Consider the following 22646-nt stretch of genomic DNA (forward strand, 5'->3'; position numbering starts at 1 on the left):
AGGCAGGTGTGAGTGAAAAATTACCAATACGAAGCTAAAAAAAATTCTTAATTTTATATTAACATTTATAGTTTTTCTTATTTATACAATATTGCTTCTTAAAAATTTAAAATTTTGCCTCCTTAATTAAATTTTTTTGCCCTGTACGGGTTATTTTTGCCGTTGTCCGGAGGCATATTGGAAAGATGAGTTCAACTCCGAGAGCCAAGCTGTCATCTCCTCCTTTGTTGGAATGGAAGATGACCTTCTTGGACGAAGAAAAGTAGACTGTGTAGAACACTAGAATAAAAATCAAACATTTGACAGAAAAACGTCAAGCTGTGGTGTACAATAACAAAAAAAAACCTTAAAAAGTTTAGGTCTCTTTATCTAACTCCAGTTAAACGAAGAAAAATCAAGGGTTATGCACTTTTCTGTTAATTCACTGGAATTTGGGCGTGTTTCTGAAAGTATTTTCAGTCAAACTTCAGGGCAGCGTTACTTGAACTATTGCAACTGTGACCTGACAGGCATTTGATAAGCTTTTTCAACAATAATCTTTCCATTATTGACCAAGAATTAGGTGCAGGTTCAAGTTCGGGAGCAGTATCGTTATCTTCTATGTGCTCCAGCCTCCAAGTCCCCGGTTGAAAAGGAAACTGATTGATCATAAATTATTAATAGTATGTAGGGCAGTTGTCCGGATTCTTGAGCCGAAATTTTTCTCGCCGCAGCTGAATTATGTGTTTAGAAATCTTTACCGATGCCAAATCAAAGTATTTACAGAAAATTATTTCAAAGTAGCTTTCCATACATGAAAGCGGAAAAGCTAGCTGAAGTGTCATGCATGGAACTTTCCTTATTCTGTTCTGCTATGGCTCTCCTGTATCTTTTTTTTCCGAGATGGTTGATTTCTTCACATGTCAACTTCAACGAGATTTCTGTAAAACAAAATATGAACTATCACTAATATCAAACCCGCTATTAAAGTCTTATGCAGTTATAATCTGATGTCCGAAAATGCACATTTTCATCACAGTCACCAGATCACAAGCAAAGAGATGAAGAAGAAAGAATGGAGGAGAAATGGGGTTAGAGAAGTCACCACTAATTCTGTTCACATTGGCAAAACCATAGCGCTTGCTGACTCATGAAATGGTGCCACGGTTCAGGATATCATCAAGCCAATTGTGAAATTTATTCCATAGTTCCAATCTTCAAATACATAGAACAAGAATGTTCAAAAGACAAAGATATTACATCATATATGTGCCTAGATTGAGTATGGGTAATGCCTCACATAAACATCATACTCTACAACAGCATCACCAGTTGTGGCATTCAATCTGTGAATCCTGGCCTGTGTGTAACCTTGGGCCATCCTGAAATACCCAGTCCCACCCACCACTGCCAATTCTCTTATAGGAACCGAGGCACTGTTCCTTCCCAATACGCTCAGAGTGCTGCCATTGTATGCTCCTTCCAAGAACACATACGTCTGCACCATCAGCAGGCTCACGTTTTGCAGTGCCGCAGAAGCATAGAACCCCTGAGCTCTCCCAATCAACTTGGACGTCAGTTCCCGCCCTTCCGTCAGAGGATCATCGATCATGTTTACTTCGCCAAACCCCGTCGCCAAATTGTTCAACGGAGACTGAACAATGGTCGCCACCGTCGGGTTCCGGCCGGTAACTATGTCGTGGAAGAAGAAGTGGATGTGGGTGGTCCTCTGTTTCTGTAACCGGATTGCTGGCGACGGGATGATTCTGTGGTTACTGGTCTTTGCCGCGCAACTAACTGTTAGGAGGATTGCAAGGAAGGAGAGGAAGAAGTAGTTGCTGCCTGCAATGTTGTAAAACGCGTATCGTAAAGCGTATCGATCAGGCTTTAAGATACGTCGTATCGTAACCGTATCGTAATTTTTTTTAAAATAATAATAATAAATCAGAAAAAATTAAAAAAAATCAAAAAATTCATAAAAAAATCAGAAAAAATTAAAAATAATAAATTCTTCATAGAAAACACGTTTTAGATAATGATAGACTTATTATTGCTAAATGCTATAAACTTACACGTTCACGGTTCATCATTCATACTTCATAGACATCAAAATTCATAACAATATCATTCAATTTCAATCAACAAAGCATAAGTCATAAAGTGATAAAGTCATATAACATTCAAGTGTTCAACAACTATAGATAACTCTTAAGTGGTTCGATAGCACTAGTAGACTCTCCTTCATCAACAAAGCCTTCTGTTGCTTCAGCTTCAAGGTTGAAGCATTCAAGATCTTCATCATCAAGATCTTCATCATCAAATATTGTAGCCGGTTCTTCCTCAATCCATGGCTCCAGTTCGTCAAAGTTTTCCAAGCTGATAGGATCGAACTGAGATGTGTGCTTCCTTGCTGATGTTTTTTGTAATTCTCTACGTTACATAAGAGAAAACTTATTAATATATAATTTCATATAAATATATTGTACAAAAAATGTAAACATTAAGCTATATTACCTTTGTTTCAACCTCATATTATATCGAACAAAGACAAAGTCATCCAACCTTTTATGTTCGAGTCTATTCCTTTTTTTGCTATGGATATGTTGGAACACACTCCAGTTCCTTTCGCATCCACTAGCACTGCATGTCTGGCTGAGGACTTTGATTGCAAAACGTGCTAGGTTTGGACAATCAAACCCATACCTATTCCACCACAAATCTAAACAAAAATATAACGTTATAACAAATCAATGTGAAAGTTATAAAAGAATCAAATGTAACAAATGCAAAGTAAATTAAACATTTCTATGTATTTACCTGGACGCATGGTTGTCCTGGCTCGAACGACGACAGGTTGTCCCATGCCCCGATAACAAGTATCATATAGATTTAACTCATTGCTGACGGCATCTTGTTCTCTAGAATCTGCCACTAACACGTTAATACAATCCAACAAACCACTTAAGACTTCTCTGTCCTTCCTAAATGTAGGAGAAAATCTAATTGCAGGATTTAGATAGTAAGCTGCTGCATGAAGAGGTTGATGAAGCTGTCCAGTCCACCTTTTATCTATCATCTTTTATATGGGCATATATAACTTTTTCTTTCCTTTTAAGTTGTCTCAAATTGCCTCTTTTGCTTTATCCATGGCCTCATGTAAGTACCCTATGGAAGGCCTATCCTCACTGTCAGCTAACCTGAGGACTTTCACTATGAAACACAAACTTTCAATAGCTTCACACATGATTCTCAAAATTCGTTATTAAACATGATATCCACAACTAAAGAAGCATTTCTTTTATGAGCATGTGGATATGCAGTTCATTCTTCACTAGCGAACATCTGCCTCAAAGGAGTTCTTTGTTTCACCACACTCTGCACAATCAATACATTTGTGGCAAATCTAGTTTGTGCAGGTCGTATCAATTCAACTCCTTTTGTAAACTTTCTCATCAAACTCAATACATATGCATGATTATAGATAAATTTTGTTACCTCTTGACATTGGTCAATGACTGATTTCATATCATGCATCTCATTAAGATCTTGAAGCATAAGATTAACACAATGAGTGGCACATGGACTCCAAAAGAATGTTCCATACTTTTGAAATAACAAATCTCATGCAGCTCTATAATTTGCAGTATTATCTGTAATAAACTGTACAATGTTTTTCGGTCCAACTTCTTGTACTACATTATAAAAAACATTGAACAAAATCTTAGTAGTCTTAGGAACATCAGACAAGTCAAGAGATTTCAAGAACATTGTACCTTTAGGACAATAAACAAGAAAATTTACAAGTGCTCTTGACCTTGTATCAGTCCATCCATCTGACATAATGGAGCAACCTATTTCCTTCCAAGATAATTTCAATTGATCGCAATGTCCAGACACTTCTTTCACTGTATCTTGAAGAATTTTACCCTTCAACTGATGATATGATGACATTTCGAATCCGGGGCCTGTAGAAGCAATTGCATCTGCCATGGCTTGGAATTGAAAAGAATTAGCCGCATTAAATGTAATACATGCATCATAAAACCATTTTCCTACCATCTTTTGTGCTTGATATAGCATATCTTTAGATGTCATAGCAGCACGAATCTGCGGCTGACCACGTGGGCTAGTATATGAAGGAAAAAAGCTCTTAATAGAGCCAACACTAGACCTACCAGTAGGAACTCTACCACTAGGTGGTCGCATACCATGCTTGGCCCTATCTGTTGTTCCTCTTCTCTTCCTTCCCGTTACGCCAGATCGACCTCCTTCATACATGATCCCTTTTCCTCTACGATCTCTACCTCTTGAGGTCTCCAAATCTGTTCTTAGAATTGTATCATCTTCATCGTCACATTCATAAGCTTCTTCCTCTTCTTCTTCATCTTCCAAAGCCTCATTATAGCCTACATCTGCCTATTCAATTTCTTTCTGTATCATATTTTGATGTAAAGCATGAAGCATATCTAAACATTGCTGACGGACATATGGAGGCAAAGGTTTGTTTGGTCCTCCAACACAAGGAGACGCATCTTTGGAGGTCCCTACCAAATGGTGTTTCATTATACTAATCCCTTCTGAAAATGTATTCCCACAAAAGCTACATTTGAGTTTAAGTGGTTATTCTCCTTCACCCTTTCGCACTATTGCCATGTAGAATTCATATCTTAAAAAAAAAACGAAATCCTATGGTAAACTTAATGAAAAACATTCAAAATCTTTCAATCTACGATTCTATGGTAAAAAATTATGAATATGTGGTAAAAACAAGAGATTCCATACCTTATAAAGAAGAAATCAAGAAAACCCCTTTCCTCTCAATGAAAATCAACCACCCACGCACAAATCGACCCTTCAATCTTCGATTTCACGATGAAAATCAATGTTTTCACGGTGAAAATTGATGATCTCCCCTCTTGGACGCACAAACCCCATGTTATAAATGAAGAACCCTCACACGTTTTAAAGAAAAAGTGAAAAAGGAGGCTTCGGGTGCCTCTTTTTCAAAATTTACCCGTATCGCACGATACGTGCGATACAAGGCCGATACACCCCCTATTTACGATACGGGGGGTATACCGTATCGTAAATAGTCATCGATACGATACGTATCGTACAATACAGGCTCGTATCGTACGATACGTACAACATTGACTGCCTGCCATGTCTCCAAAGTATGAGCAAGAGAGCGATGCAGGTCGATCAATTCATGTACTCTGGTTCTGCTTATATAGACAAGCAAATCTGATGATGAAAGTCGCCCCACCTTCTCTTCTACCCAGCTAGTCATTTTCTGTTATGCGTAATGACCTTTCAGACTAGACTCGCTGATTTTGCTGTACAAAATCATTTTTTTCTATGACCTTTTGGCGCTGGCTTTGTTGATAGTTCGGCCTTCCTTTATTGTGAACACAAAGAAGTTCTACTACGACTTTGAAGGCGAGAAGGTAACGGGTCTCCCAAACAGGCGGACTTTATTCAAAGCTGGTTATAAATGCCTTTGTTGTACATATAATTTAAATTATGCGTGATTTTAATAATAACAAAAAATGCTTATGATTAATAACAAAAAATAAAACCTTATTATAAGGACAAAAAAAACAGCAAAAAGTAGAAAAGGTAAAATTTGTTAGTTTATAACTTTATGACTAATATATTATTTTAAGAAGAAAAAAAATGTTTTTGTTTTTCTTATCCCATATGTAGTGTTATCTCACTATCTCATAAATATTTTATTATTTGATACTTATATTTAGCGTGATCTCATACATCCGTCCATTATCTCATTATTTTATAAATATTTTATTATCTCATAAACATTATCTCAAACTTATGTTTAGTGTTATCTGTATACATGTCTGTTATCTCATTATCTAATAAATCTTTTATTATCTCACACCTATATTTAGCGTTATCTCATACATCCGTCCGTCCATTCTTTCCTTATTTCATAAATCTTTGATTATATCATACACATTATCTCATACTTATTTGTTATCTTATGCACATGCATATGCAATGCTTCAGCATGAAAGTAAATGTGCATATTGGTAGCAGTATCCACATCAAGCGTACGCTCGTTACATACACGATGCGGCACATAGATCTCTCTTGACTTTATTCCCGTAGATTGTTGGCCATAGTCTAAAGCCTCAATGTGGTACTTTCTTCTAGAATATTTTGTCCCTCGCTTTCCCGAGGTAAAATATTTGTTAGAAAAAGTTTTACAAATTCAAGAGGTTTTCACTTTGCATCAATAACACTGATTTTCTTAATGGGGAAGATATCCCAAACAGCCACAAATTCTCCCCATGTTTTGAGCTTTACTGCTGTTTTCAGATATGAGTGCGGAACAGAACACTGTCAACTAATAACCCTATACCCACAATTTGCAGTGTAGAAGAATAGCGGTCATGGGATTCAAACTAACAACTGACCATTCACAGTTCCAGTTCAACCAGCTACGCTATGTCTTTAGGAGTGAATTTTCCCAATGGAGGAAGTTTCCAGGGTTATGAAGTGTGAAGATGAAGAAAGCTGATACATGGTTTCTTTTGGAAGCAACAAAACTTTAAAAGCAATATTTTGAAACCATTCTTCTCAATAATGTGAAACATGCTAATATTAACTGAGCTACTCCAGGCACATGTGATTTTTGACTTCCTGCACTCACCCGGCTAGACTGGGATTAGCATCACTTCAGAGAGCATATCTTTTTTTATTGCCAATCTGGTTTTGGATCTGTTTAGTCAAATCTGTTTGGTCAGTAATTGGATTTAGATTCGACATGCAGTTTAATACGTCTGAATGGTGGGTTTGACATCTAATTGGGATCTGATAAAGGTCCAACTTGATTGGATGTAAATTTTGGACCTGATGCTGGCTGGATCAGTATTGGGATTTAGAAAAGGTCAATCCGGTGTTACATAAAATTCAATTAAATTCAAGCCACTAAAGGCTGAATGCCACCCAAAAATCCAAACAGCTTACGTACAGTCCTTTTCTCAAGGGACCCAGTCAATCGGGGCTGAGGATGTTTGGGGATCGGACTGGGCTTCGCCTGTTCGAACCAATAGTGGAGTTACTTTGGAGCCGGTGTGGGCAACTGACCATCCCAGCTTGTCTAAACCCTCATAAGAAAGTTTTATTATGATGAGGTTGAACTCAAGCCAACTCATATGTGGTGCCCACACCAGGTGCCAGGGCCTGTAGCCCAACATGTACCCAATTCTGTAATAATAAGATGCGTCAATGTTTCTCGGTTAAAAATTTCTAGGTCGGCCACTGGCCCAGACCCAAACCCATTAATTATTCTTACTTGTCGTGACCGGCCTCCAACTACCATTATTTTTTTCAATTAACTTTTCAATGGGGCGTTTCATGAATCGAACCACCTTTTTCCTTCAGAATCATGCTTAGTTTGAGCTGAGCGAGGGACAGGACAAATATTTCTATGGATTCTTAGTTAGGTGAGCTCAGTTTGGTTGTGCATGCAAATGAACAGTGTTCAAGCCTCTCGTTAGGCTAAACATGATAATTCGTTGTCACATAAAACACATATTATATAAAAAATATTTAAAATGTTTAAATTGATCACCTGAATAAAATGTAAAAAAGAATACATCTTTTTAGAAATTGTCAGAAATTAGAAAAACATGTTTTATTCCTTTATTTTTTCTTTTTCATGTTTCCAGTTACCAGTTTTTTACTTTTTACTTTTTATATATATATTTTATTTTAAGATTTTGATAACATTTTTTCCCTCAAAGATTAATTGTTTTTAACTGTAACGAAATTTTCCCATTTTATTCAATAAAAACTAACTTTGCCATTTTATTCCCATGCAAAACATGATCGTTTATAACTTGAAAATGATATTTGTGGCCATGGCTTGCACAAACCCAACAAGATATGATAATATTTATTTAATAACAGTAATAAAACAAATCAAATTTTAATTTATGAACCACTACAAGCTTATTTGAGACCATGACAAATGCTGACTGTCTAGATGCTCCACTTAGTGAAACCAATTGCCATGCAACCTGCGGAGCAAAGGCCCTCCTAACCCATTTATTACCAAAAGAGATAGAGATACAACAAACTGACTTGTACAGTAGATGAATATACAACAAAGAACAAAATTGACCACCAACGTTGCTGGAAGAACTATTGACCATGAAGTGTTGGTGACCTACAAACAAAATTTCATGGCCTACAAACGAAATTATGTTCTGTTTCTTATAGCTTGTAACTGTAATGTGTCAATGGAGGAGTTGCTTCGGATAAACACGAATATGGAGCTGTGAAGCTGTAGCGAGTACCCATATCCCACTTGCCTATAAATGCAGAGAGTTTTTTTGTGGGAAAGACTTCGTTTGTGAGGAGCCAATGCAATTGCAATCACCTGGTTTTTCTCTGGGAAAGAGTGGACGATCAATTTAAGGAGTCCCTTGTAAAGAGTCATCACCGATCCTCTTGGAAGAGTCGAGAAAACTCAAGAGGCTTTGAGCCTTTCTTTGTTAGTGCTTAAAAAGACTAAAAGCTAAAATAAAAATAATAATAGAATGTGGTGGATTCTCGACTTGTCCTCCCTATAGGAGTGACTGACCAATTTGTAAAGCATAAAGAAAAAAAATCAAGTTGAGTGATCTTGTGTGCTCATTTCGTGAGCTGCTTTCAAGTGATTGCTCAAGTGCACGGGCGTTAGGTGCTCGGATATTAGTCCTCTATGTGAGTTTGTTGAGGTGAGTTCTTGTACCTCCTCTTTTGTAGTTTCATTTTAACAAGCAATAGAAGTGTATTACTTAAAGTCTCCTTGGTGCATATTTAACATGGTTGCTTAGTTATGTTCACTTTGCTAACTTCGTTGGCTTAGTTGATGAGTTTTTACTAAGTCAACTTTGTCAAGTTTATTGTTGAGAATTATTTTAAACGTCAAGACACAGTCGGCTTTTCTTCACATAAATTATTTAGATTTGAATCTAAGTTATAACTAGAGTCGACATTTTCGCGTACAATTGGTTTGAGAGTGAGGTTCAATCTAAGGGTCGATTTAATAGTAAGATTAATTGGGCTAATTATATTCTGAAATTATGGTAGCATTAGCAGTTGCATTAAATAATATTGAAAAGCTTAACAATAGCAATTATGGCTATTGAAAATCTTGCATGGAGTCGTATTTTTTAGGATAGAAATTAAGAGATAACAAATATTCATGTCGACGAGGAAGCTAAGATGAAATGGATGACCAAAGCAAGGAAAACTCTATTTGCAATTAAGATATCAATTGAGAAGGATTTATTAGAGCATATACATGATGCTAAAACTCCTAAAGAAGCATGGGATGCTTTTGCAATGCTATTTTCTCAAGCTAATGACGCACACTTACAACTGCTAGAAAATGAATTAGCTACATTAACTCAGGGAAACATGTCAATAACAAAGTATTTTTTGAAGGTTAAAAACATCTATAGGGAGATTTCTCAATTTGACCCTGAGTCTAAGATTAGTTAGGCCTATATGCGGAGAATTCTTATTCGTGGACTTCGTTCAGAATTTAGCAATTTTATAATTGATGTTCAAGGTTGGCCATTTCAACCAACTTTATTGGAGTTAGAGAATCTTTTGATCAATCAAGAAATATTAGCGAAGCAAATGGCTGAACTTTTACTCAAAGTAAATAATGACAAAGCTTTGTTTAGTAAGGGTTAGAGATCACGTTAGCCAGTTAAGCCAGTTGTTAGGTCTCCAAGTATGAACATTGATGAAAATAAAGACAAAGATATAGAAAGAAAACAAGAGAAGCTACACAACAGTAGATACAAAAAAAGAAATGTTTTAGATGTGAAAAATTGGGTCGTTTTGCTCGTGACTACACAGTCAAAATAGATGAAAGAAATGTAGTCACGATGATGATAAGCAGCATGAGGAAACTAATGAGACTGTACAAAAAAGTTTGTTTCTGTACTCAATGGAGGTTAAAAAGGACATTAAACAAGAAAGATATAATTCTGCTGATGTAAAACCTATAAAAGAAGAAAAAAGAGAAGATCAATTATCAAACTGATTGGATCATTGATTTTGAATGCTCAAATGATATGACTAGTGATGAGAACAAGTTTGAAAGTATGAAAGAATATGATGGACACGGGCGGAGGAAGGGGGGCCCACCTAGGCCATGGCCCTACCCAACGCATAAAAAAAATATATTTAAAAAATCAAAATTTTTTAGTTTGGCCCGACTCGCCGGCCCCGCCCTCTCTCTCGCTCGCTCCCTCCCTCTCTGCCCTATCCTATTTCACCCCTCTCTCTCACTCTCTCCCCTGCCTCTCTGGCCCACAGCTAATAGCTCAGTTCGCCCTCTCTCTCACTTGCTCCCTAGTCTGTCCCTCACTGTCCTGGCCCACAAGATCACAACCACAACACGACCCTCTCTCTCTCGCCCTCTCTCTCACTGGCTCCCTCCCTCCCTACCTTGGCCCACAACATTCACTTTATTTGCATCACTTCTTGAATCTGCACTTGAAGGTAGTCCTCTAATAATCAGAAAATTATATCCTGGCATCCTGCCCTCTGAGGGTAACATCATACTGTTGAACCACTTATTTGATGTCGTGCACTTGGTGGAATATTTGGTTTGATAAGCTCTTCTTTTAACCATTTGTTTCCACCTTGCTCTGCTTAGCTAATGCTTTTTTCAAATCATTTGACATCAGTGCTCGCATGATGCTTATAAGAAGGCCTGAAAAATGATTCTACGTGGTAATTTCAAGTAATTTTTGTATTCTATCTGGTCTGAATCATGATGCATTAGCTGATTTATATCTGAACTGTTTGCAGCCCCATCCATAAGAATTTTAGTGGCTAACAGGTTTTTAAACACTTCAATATGATTTTATGATTATTGATTTAAATATGCATTCCAAGTAAAGTTTCTTTTTAGGCTTGATATGTTCATCTGTTGCATTGTTGGCGGTGCTTGATAATATATATGTTATTCTTCTTAAAATCCAACTATGTGCATGAGTTTGCCATTGGGTTCCATTGTATGTTTCTTAATCTTTCCTATTGAATGTTTCTTTCCACATTGATTTTCGACCTTCCCGTTATAGCTGTCATAATATGCCTAGGCTACCTTAATAATATCCTTCTTTGTAATTGGTAATATTCATGTCATGGAATCATTGGTACACATACTACAAAGTTGCCTTAGCAATTAGCTTATACCTTCCTGCCATTTATGGACTTATTTTGTGTCTAACAGGACCATCTAGTAACATACATCCTGTCTTTTGATGTTTTAGTTCTTTGTTTCTTTGGTTCCACAGGCTATGACTAGGAAATATTATATATGCCAAGTTGGAGAAAGACATACCTTGGTCTTTTGTTTTTTTGGCTGCACATTTTGCAGCACTAATTCCCTTTCCCGATCTGATTATACAATTTGACAATACATGCAGGAATATGTCTGAAACAATAAGGTGCGACATAGACACAGTTGTTTTTGTTGCATGGAAGATTCAATGCATGAAATATGTAATATGATTCTTTTTGTGGTTTTTCTTCTACATTTTTGGTGCTTGTCTGATATTTGTTCTTCCAGTTCCTACTGAGCACTTGTGAATCACCCTCCCAGCACATCCTGAAAAAAGATTTAGGATCATGAAACACAACCTTAGTTTTATACATGTTGATAACAATTTGAGAAATAGATTTTTATCAAGTGTACTTTGAAATCTTCAGGTGATGGGCAATTAGATGACATTGAAGTTCTTGGATGATACTTTGCAAAGCAGGTTAATTTTGGGAACTTGAACATCCTAATTAATCCCAACTTTTATGGCTAGGTTATGAGGAGTTGGTTAGTCAGAAAGATATATTATTTTTGTCTTTGTTGCCTCTTGCTTGTTGCAGTATTCTTGAAAATGATGCTGTATATCTCTAAAACGTTTAAATATTATTATCTATTTTGAATTTCAGGTTTTTCGTGTTAGCATATTGAGAAGAAGATGAAAAATATTCATGATTATTTAAAAAAAAAAACAAGTTATTATCAAGATTGAGAAAACCAAGAGGAAAAAAACCAATGGGAAGAAAACCAAAATGCTGGTTGTTTTAGTCCGAAAGCTCTTGATGTTGTTCTTTTTGACTCAAATTCTCTGCCTTTTAAGTATTCAAAAATTGAAACTGCAGAAAGCATCGTGCATGATCTATGGTTGCGACGTCCTATATGAGAGATATCAGTAAATGAGAGAGATAAAGTTAGGCGAGCATATATTAATTATGGACCATATCACCACAAGCTTTATAGATATCTAGTGTTACGTCTTTCAAATCATCATCGTAAATTTCAAACTTCATGGTTTAAAAAATTTCAATGATTAGGATATTTTTCCAAGACAGATAGTACATATTGTTTGTCATGTTATCTTTTCAGTACTCCATATTCAAATGATAGTCCATTTATTACTGAAGGATTTAGAGTTTGGAAGAGGGTGGGTGGTAGTGAGAAAACATGTACATTTCGTACTCATGAATGGACAAGTCAAAATTCACCCCATAATATAAACGTGCGAGCATTTAATGACTTAAGTTGTCAAAGCAAACACATAAATAAAATGATTAAAAAACAAAGTTCAGAGCTTCTTCACAACAACCGCTTGAAATTGAATGCATCAGTAGACACAGTTCGTTGGTTAGCATTTCAAACTTGTACTTTTAGAGCCCATGATGAAAGTTAAGTTCAATGAATCAAGGTAACTTTATTGAGTTCATTAAAAGTTTAGCTAATTATAATGACAGAATTGCACAAGTTGTCTTGGATAATGCCCCAAAGAATGCTAAATATATATCACCAACAATTCAGAAAGAAATTTTACATGTTTTTGTAAGTAAAGTGAGTGCTAAAATTATAGAAGAAATGATGCTAAATATTGTATTATTATTGATGAAGCTCGAGATGAGTCCAAGAGAGAGCAAATGACTATTGTTCTTAGTTTTGTTAATAAGCAAGGTCAAGTTCAAGAGCGATTTTTAGATGTTGTGCATGTAAGGGATACTACAACAATTACTTTGAAGAATGTCATTTCTACTTTGTTGTCTTAACATAATCTTAGAATTCAAAATATACGGGGTCAAGATATGATAGTGCTAGTAATATGCGAGGTGAATGTAATAGATTGCAAGTATTAATTTTGAATGAATGTCCCTATGCATATTATGTTCATTGTTTTGCTCATAGATTATAACTTGCACTTGTTGCAACTTCAAAAGAAGTTGTCCATGTTCATAAATTTTTTGAACAGTTAACATATGTAATTAATGTCGTTAGTGCAAGCAGAGTAAAAGTAATGATGAATTGCATGAAACTGAAGTAAATAAATTTGCATTTAGAATTGCTATAGATGAACTTGAAACGAGAAGATGATTTAATCAAATTGGATCAGTATAGTGGCCTGGTGATACTAGATGGGGATCTCATTTTTTGTCTGTGTGTAATTTAATAAAAATGTTCAATGCAACATGTGTAATATTGGAAAATGTAACAGACAATGGATCAACATATCAAATAAGGGGTGAAGGTCTTTCAGCTTATGACATGATCATGTCATTTGACTTTGTATTTATTTTTCACTTGGTACAACAAATTTAGTGCAAGCAGAGTAAAAGTAATGATGAATTGCATGAAACTGAAGTAAATGAATTTGCATTTAGAATTGCTATAGATGAACTTGAAACGGAAAGATGATTTAATCAAATTGGATCAGTACAACGGCCTGGTGATACTAGATGGGGATCTCATTTTTTGTCTGTGTGCAGTTTAATAAAAATGTTCAATGCAACATGTGTAGTACTGAAAAATTTAACAGACAATGGATCAACATATCAAATAAGGGATGAAGGTCTTTCAGCTTATGACATGATCATGTCATTTGACTTTGTATTTATTTTGCACTTGGTACAACAAATTTTGGGGCAGAGTGATACTCTTTGTCAGTCATTGCAAAGGCAAAGATAAAACATTTTAAATGCAATGACTATGGTTTATAATTCAAAAAAGTTCCTACAAGAACTTAGGGAGAATGCTTAGGATCCATTTATAGATACTGTCAGAGCACTTTGTATGACACATGATAGCCCTATTCTAGATATGGATGCTCAATATTTTGTCAGAGGATCATGTTCTCGTCATGAATGTAATTTTATTATAGTGAGACATCATTATCATGTCGATATTTTTATTGCTGCCATTGATTCTTAGCTGGTAGAGTTGAAAAGTAGATTTAATGAAAATAATATGAAAATACTATGTTTGATGTCGACATTCGACCCTGAAGATCAATATGAGACATTTAATGTAAAAGATGCATACACTCTTGCAGAGAAGTTCTATCCTGAAGATTTTCTAGACTCAGATCTTATGAGTTTAAATTATCAGTTGAGACATTATAAGAATGATATTTGTCATCATCCAAGTTTTCAAAATTTGGGTACACTATCAGATGTATGTCAAGCAATGGTACATAGTAGAAAAAGTGAAGGATATCCTTATATATATATAGGTTGCTTAGGTTGCTTAGTCTCATTCTAACCCTTCCTGTCTCTACAACAATCACATAAAGGACATTCTCTGCTATGAAGCTTATTAAATCAAGGTTGCGTAACAAAATGAATGATGAATTCTTTGCAGATTGTTTACTTTTGTATATTGAGAAAGAAATTGCTCAATTTGATTCCAATGATATTATTGATGCCTTCTACAAGATGAAAAGTCGTAAAACACAATTGCAATAAGTAAAGTATTTTGTTGCATCATTTTTATGTTAATATTTATTTGAGTCATTATTTAGTTTCAATAATAAATGATGTAGTTTTTGTTTATATTTTATTATGTAGGTGACTGAATGATGATATGTTACTATTTTCAATAAAAACAGAGGTAAAAACTGATTGTGTTACGTAGAAAGAATACAAAACTGCTTGTTTTAGGTAAGTGACATGTTTTGGTTTTGGAGTATAGATGTATTTGTTTGCTATATTTTGAGTTGTGATATTTGTATGTCCACCTTATGCTCACTACTCACATTTATGTCACTATAATAGAAATAGAGCACCTTATCTGTTGAGGACAGATCTTGCTTTGTGCTAATGATACAAGCAATTATTAAATGTGTCGTAGGACAGGTCACGCTTTACGTTCATGACATGGGTAATTATATACGATATATGTTCACTTCTACTATAATGTAGTTTGAAAATATTATCTAAAGTGTGTGAGTATATATATATCTATATAATATAATATAATATATGATAGTTCGTTGGATCGTTTGGCCCACTGTTCGCACCCCACTCCTTTTTCAAGAAGGTCGAAATGCGAGTCAGCAAAATTCTTTTAAAATTGGGGTTTTGAGAAAATTTTCAAGAGAAAGGGATCCGCTCGTCGGTACGAGGTCCAACCGTTCCTGCCGCCTTTAACAGGGGTAATTAGACCAAGGACTAAGGATCATTTGGATCATATACGAGTTATTGATGTAAGTCCTATATACTTATGCATTGAGGTTTTGGATTCAAGAACCGAAATTCATTTTTTTGAATAAATGAATTTGAATATTGGGGGTTTTCAAGTTGGTTTAAAAACCTTTGTTTTGGTGTTATTTGAAACACATAATTCTTGAGGATTTTTGAAGATTTGGAATTGAGTTCTTTGTTGTGAACTCTAGATGATGATAAAAATTGATTTTGAACTCTTCTTTTGTCAAATCATGTGATTTGTAGAATTCATTCTTTTGAAAGAACATAGGTTCCAAATTGTTAGAAAACATGTTTTTCAAATGCACTTTGGCCAAAAGATTATGAATGTGTTTTCTTTTGAAGTTAAGTGAAGTTTACAAATTCTCATTGCAATATGACTTGGTCACTTTTTGCAACTTAAATTTGAATCACTTAATTTCTTGAGAATGTGCATGTGGTGCCATTGATTTTGAGTGAAAGTGAATGCATGAAACGAGAATGGAAACTATATGGAACATTCATTCTTCTCTCTCTCATAATCCATCAAGATTCATTCATATGAAACATACATTCTTCACTCCCTCATAATCTCTCAAAGTCCGTATTGCACGTCATACAATCTATACATGAAGATTGATTAAAATGTAGGACTTTCTCTATATGTGCTCATTATATGATTAAGCACATGAATTAGAGATGTAGTCCATAAGCTTGAGGCTTGACATAAAATTATCAAAATGATGAAAATATATAAATGATGTCAAGTTCAATCTTTGAAATTGATGGGAGACATGGATGACGTCCACTTTTGTCTCAAAATAGCTAAAAATCAGACCTTGTGTTGATTTAAATAGCTGAAAATTGTGGACATTGATTCCAATAAGGACTTGTTTCTTAGATAGAAACAATGAGTTTTTCAAATCTATTCAAATTTCAGATTTCGTAGTAATGAAATCATCAACTCCTTTGGATGATTCTAGGATGGTTGGTATTTCAAATATGTAAATTTTGATATTCTTGAACCAATTCCTATGAAACATGGTCTGATTTCAACAACATACATACATCTTACGTATGGGTTTGCTGAAATTAAGTAAAAATGAAATGAAAATAATTTATAATCTTGCACTAGAAAAATCAATAAAAATGGCCCATTTCCTTAAAGACCGGTTTGGAAACATGTTCCAACCTGATTTTAAGGGAGGAATGTAATTTTTGACAAGAAATTGGATACATATATGTACATATATAACAATGTATACATATACGTACCTTACTTTTCAAAATGAAAGTTTATCAAGGGACCGCATGACTCATGAATCATGATGATTCATGGCTGGGTTCTTTTATGTAGGAAGATTGAGAACTTGTTTCAAATCTTCCCTACTACCCTTGATTAATTAAATTGAAAGACATGAATCAAAATGACTGTGAATAAGAAAGAAAATAAAACAATACTCAAGCTTATTCGTCCATCATTTCGCCATGCAAGGGTGGATCACATTCATAAAAACGTATCCATCCCTTATAGGCATTTTCATCATACGTGATGTAGCAAAATCACTCTCTCACCGTGGGATTCTCTTATGGTAGGGAGTTCAAAATGGTATTAAGTTGGTTCCTTTGAAAGGGACGTGGCCTTGGGGCCCATTTCAAAATTTGATACTTGGGTTCATATTTAAGAAAAAAAACCGACATATGCATGCATTATGCATTAACATGTACATTGAAGCGTAGGTTTCCCTTAGCTGGACATCATTCCCAGCCGTAAGCAAATGAAAATAAACCCTCCCACGAATTGCTGGAATTAAAATAAATCAACAATAAGCTAAAGTAGAAGAGAAGTGAGTTAAGATCACCTACCTTGCGGTCGGTCTTGATGTTTGTCCTTCGTCTTCACTTGTTTTCTAACCCAAGCAATCCTAAGCAAGAATCCAACCGTGGATTCAAGCTTAGCAAAGCTAGAATAAAAAATAGCTTGCTTGCTGGAATTTGGAGTGGTAAAGAGGGCTTCTCACCACGAAAATCCTAAGTAAGGGTTCACTTAAGCACCCTAACTTAGCAAAATCAATGGGGAGAATAGAAGAAAGTGAAGAAGAGAATGGGAGAAAAAGGGGAAGGGGGCCTGGACGAACCTCTTCTATCTTCCTTGGCTTCTCCCTCCTAGCTCCTTGGCTGCAGCAATTTGATAGAATGCTCCAAAATTTCGTCATCCCCCTTGGTGGCCAAGGGGAGGTTTATATAGAGGAGGAGGTGGGTTCAACCACCTTCTTAACTCACCTTGGGAACTTACTTAAGACCTTGGGGACTTGTAAAATGAGTTAAATAGACTTTAAAGGCTCTAATTGACCATTTCTCAGCCCATTTCCACGAGCTAGGTGGGCTGGGCTAGGTTTGGTCAACTTGGGTTCAGACCTAGGTGACCATTTTGACCAAAATTTTGGACGAAAATGCCCTTGCACAGGGTTTTGCCCTTATTTTGTACTATTTATTTATTTTTTGTTTGAAATCGAGCTTATAAGGTTAAAACCTAGTTACTAAGCTCCAAATGCCATTGAATTATGATAATTAAATTTAAATTTTAATAAAATTTAAAAATTTTATCAAATTTGGTTCGAAAAGGGTATTTTCGTCCAAAACTTGATTGAAAATGGATTTCAACTGAATCAAACTTTCACTTGAGAAATTCAATTTAAATTTGGTATTTGATTCAAGCATTTGACAAATTCAAATGTTTATTTGCCTTTCATAAACCATTTTAGGCTTTTTAAACTTAAGTTGACCGCAGAAGGGCAAAATTGTCCAAATTGATCAATTTCGACCAATTGACCAAAGTCAAAGCTCATTTGCAAGTAGTTTGACTTTATTTGAGGTAATTTGATAAATTTGGGTCAAGAAAGCTCTTAATTGAGCTAAATTGTACTTTGACTGAGTTTAGTCAAAGTGGGTTTGGTTCGATCAAAGTCTATTTTCGTCCATTAATTGGATCATGAGACAGACTTACGTTTTGACTTTGTTGAGCCCATGGTGACCGAACCTAGCTAGAATTGGCACCACATTTGAGTGCACCCGGGTCAAACCTACTTGGATTAAGTAGGTTAGGTGAGTTTGACCAGTCTAGTAATTGCTTCCTTGAAAATGATTTTTTTCTTTAAGGAGGACCTGGTTAAAGAAGAGAGAGAGACATAAATGTCTCTCTTTTCCTAGGTTTCTCCTTTATTTCTTCTTGAAAATGACTTTTCTTCAATTAATTTGAGAGAAAATATTTATTTATTATTTTTTTGACATGGAGGGGGCATGGCCCCTGGGGGGGCTCTTGACCACACGGGCTAGGTGGGGCCCACACGTGGGTCCCACGTAGCATTTTAGACTGAATTAGATCCAATTCTTGGATCTAAGTCAAAATTTGCATTTTGCAATTGGATTTGGATTTCAAATGACATTTGCAATTGAATTTGGATTCGTAATCCTGCATTGGGATTCGTGTATCGGGTTAAATTCACGATTTGAATCTAATTGTTCTTTAGATTCGAAATTGGCTTTGAAATTGCAAATTTTCACAATTCTTTTGTGAAATTTTCACATTGCTTCAATTTTGATGTGGAAAAATTTGGGGTGTTAACAGATGCCCCTCTTTGTTGTTAAGCAAATTGAATAATTTGCTTAATAGCAAAGATTCATGCACCAAATTTTTGCAAATCGTTTGGAAAATCCATTTTTCAAATGATGTTGAACCATCCTCGCTCGAGGGGAAATGCTAGGCATAGACCTGAAATAAGAAGATTTTTCTCCATCTCATTGGAGACTTTGTAGAGGAATTAATGTTGGTTGAAAAATTTTGTAATTGTGAAAGTTTTTGCATTTGATGCTTTGAGAAATTTGCCCTCGATGCCTTCTAAACCATTGGCAAGTGCTTTTTATCTTCTTTTACTTAGTTTTTCACATACTCGCTTTTGCTTTTGAATTTTGATTTTCTTTTTGAGCCACCCTTCACTCTTGGAAGAAATTCCTCACCACCCCAAAAGCTACTACGGAGTTCCACCGCTTTGGCGGTTTTGTGTAGTTTGCTTTGTGTAATATCAAGTCTATCGGGCTTTCTTCTGAACCCTTGTAACAAGCTTTGGGCCGGTAACTCCTAGACCAGTTGGCCTCAGGGTACCAAATGTAAAACACTCCCCGGGCTTACTTGCTCGAATTCAGAAGGCTTTAGGAGACTTAATATAAGCAAAATGTTCATGGATTGCTTTTTAGCTTCACGGCGTAAGCATAGGTCATATGCCCACCCGCGCCTGTTGAGCTTTGAACCAGAGGAACAATTACACTCACCCCGAGCTCATTGCTCAACTCATTTCGCTTGATAGCTTTTTCTAGCATCTTGCCAAGGTCTTTTAGGTGACAAGACTTTTTCTTATGGCATCTCATGCTAGACCTTTACAAATGCCGATTGTCGGGACCAACATTAATTACTATACATAAGTCCCTCAATGTCTGTGAAATTTCTTGCCTATTTCAAGACGATGCCCTTGCAATTGCCCTCAAGACATGGGTTGAGTTTGAAAATTTTGATGCATTTTTGAAACTTTTCCCTAAGGGATACCATGCCCCATAGTTGGTTTGAAAATTGTTACAAACCTACTTATCAAAGCACAACTATTTTGATTTTTTTTTTTTTTTTGAATTGCAAATTCAAGTATAGAATTTTTTGAGATGCAAAGCATTAATTGGATCGGGGATTTCAACCCCATCGGCATCAATCAGTCGATAAGAATTGTGAGGTAGAACCTCTTTGACAACATATGGTCCTTCCCAGTTCGGCGCCCATTTTCCTTTGGGTCTACTCCTGAGTGGAACTATGGATCTTAAAACAAGATCATTTACCTGAAATTTTCTTTCAATGACTGATTTGGCATAATGTCGGGCGACTCTCTTACGATAGACTTCGGCATGCTCTGCCGCTTGTAGTCTTTTCTCGTCTAAGAAGTCTAATTGAGCAAGTCTCTTTTTTTGATATTTGCTAATTGGGAGTTCAATGAGAGCAGCAAATTTCATTGCTGGTTTTTGGACATGTAATGGAAGGACAATTTCCGTTCCATATACTAATTCTGCTGGTGTAGCATTGGTGGGTGTCTGAATTGTGGTTCGATATGCCCAAAGTGCATTGTGCATTTTCTCGTGCCAATCTCGGCCTATTTCAACTGTCCTCTCTAAGACACGAATCAAAATCTTGTTGGTTGCTTCTGCCTGACCATTACCTTGAGGGTAATATGGGGCAGAAAAGTGATGTTGTATTTTGTGTTTGTGACAAAGATTGCGCATTTTCTCATTTTTGAAATGAGTACCGTTATCAGAAACGATATCATGCGGGATGCCAAATCTACACAAAAGATTTTTATGAATGAAGGACACTACGTGTTGTCCTTCGACTGTTTTTAAAGTGATCGCTTCCACCCATTTGGTGAAGTAATCTGTAGCTGCAAGAAAATACCTGTGTCCATTTGAGGCAGGTGGATTGATTGGACCGACTACGTCGAAGGCCCACATGGAGAATGGCCATGGTGAGCTGACCGAATGAAGGTACGCTGCTGGAGCATGAATTGATGGTGCATGCAACTGACATTTGATGCATTTCTTGACAAATTGGTGACAGTCTCTTTGCATTGTGGGCCAATAGTACCCTGCTCTGACTATCTGCTTGACGAGGGTCTGATACCCTACATGTCCCCCACAAATTCCTTCATGGGCTTCTTGAATGACTTTTAGTGCCTCATTTGCATCGAGACATCTAGCATATTCTGTGCTGAATCCTCTTCTGTATAGGATGTCGGCTAGAATGAAATATCTTGAAGACATGTGTCTCAAAACTCTTTGCTCTTTTCGAGACATTTCTGGTGGAAGTGTTCCAGTTTGGAGAAAATCCTTGATGTTCTGATACCATGGTGTTTCTCTACTTTCTGCTTGCAACACCTGTTCTGGTATGACAAAAGATGGTTGTTCGAGTCTTCCAACTTCAAAAGATCTGATAGATTCTCCAGGTTTGAAGGCAATGGTAGAGCCTAAACTGGCTAAACCGTCTGCTATTGGGTTAAATTCTCTTTTGACATGTAAGAGTTGACATTCCTCGAACTGTCTTAAGAGGGAAGCTGCTAACTCTTGATATGGGATCAATTTTTGATCTTTGACTTGCCAATCTCCATTGACCTGACTGACAGCTAAGAGAGAATCTCCAAAAATGCGAACTCTCTGCACTTTAAATTTGAGCAACATTTTGAGTCCTTGGATTAGGGCCTCGTACTCTGCTATATTATGCGTGCAGGAAAAATTCAATTTGAGAGAGTAAGGAATCATTTCCCTTTCTGGTGTAATGAAAAGTATCCCAATGCCTGCCCCAGCTGTGCTCTTAGATCCATCAAAGTACATCTCCCAAATCGGCTCTGTTTCAGTTGTCAGGATTTGCTCATCTGGAAAATCATCATTTGTTCTAATTTCTTCATATAGAGGAAAATCTACCAATTGGTCTGCAATGGCTTGCCCCTTGATTGATTTTTGTGACACATATTCCAAATCATATTGCATCAGCAAAATCTGCCACTTTGCTATCCTTCCATTCAGAAATGGCTGTTCGAGGATATATTTGAGTGGATTAAGTTTGGATAAAATTTTAACTTCACAAGCCAATAGATAATGCCTTAATTTTTGACACATCCACACCAAGGCTAAGCAAGTTTTTTCATGTGCGAGTAGTTCTTTTCATACTGCACAAATGTCTTACTGATGTAATAAATGGCATGTTCTATTCGGCATCCTTCTTCATATTGAGCCAGAAATCCACCACAGGCTGAATCGTTAACTGTGATGTAAAGGAGTAGAGGTTCCCCTAAAATTGGAGGTTTTAAAATTGGTGGGCAAAGAAGATACTTCTTGATCTTTTCGAATGAGGTTTGACATTCATGCCCCCATTCAAATTTGACTCCTTTCCGCAGTAAATGGTTGAAGGGTTCGCATCTCATGGCGAGATTAGATATAAACCTTCTGATTGACTGAATTCTGCCTTGCAAGCTGCGTAGCTCCTTAAGATTTTTGGGGGTGACATTTCGATGATCGCCTTTGCTTTGGAAGGATCCATCTCGATTCCCTTTTGGCTGACCATAAAT

General features: G+C 36.2%; 1 protein-coding gene across 1 annotated transcript in view; it reads right to left on the reverse strand.

Annotated features, from left to right (window-relative positions):
• Positions 1–1252: 1252 nt before the first annotated feature.
• LOC116254194 (pterocarpan synthase 1-like) overlaps positions 1253–22646 on the reverse strand; it is a 38845-nt gene continuing 17451 nt past the window's right edge. Inside the window, exons 3-5 of the mRNA XM_031629429.1 lie at positions 10600–10631; positions 9707–9786; positions 1253–1821 (exon numbers count right to left, since the gene is read on the reverse strand). Of these exons, the coding sequence (XP_031485289.1) occupies positions 1253–1821; positions 9707–9786; positions 10600–10631 (681 nt within the window). The remainder of the gene's footprint in view (positions 1822–9706; positions 9787–10599; positions 10632–22646) is intronic.

The sequence above is a fragment of the Nymphaea colorata genome, chromosome 1, assembly GCF_008831285.2.
Source record: "Nymphaea colorata isolate Beijing-Zhang1983 chromosome 1, ASM883128v2, whole genome shotgun sequence".
In the NCBI taxonomy this organism is placed as follows: Eukaryota; Viridiplantae; Streptophyta; class Magnoliopsida; order Nymphaeales; family Nymphaeaceae; genus Nymphaea; species Nymphaea colorata.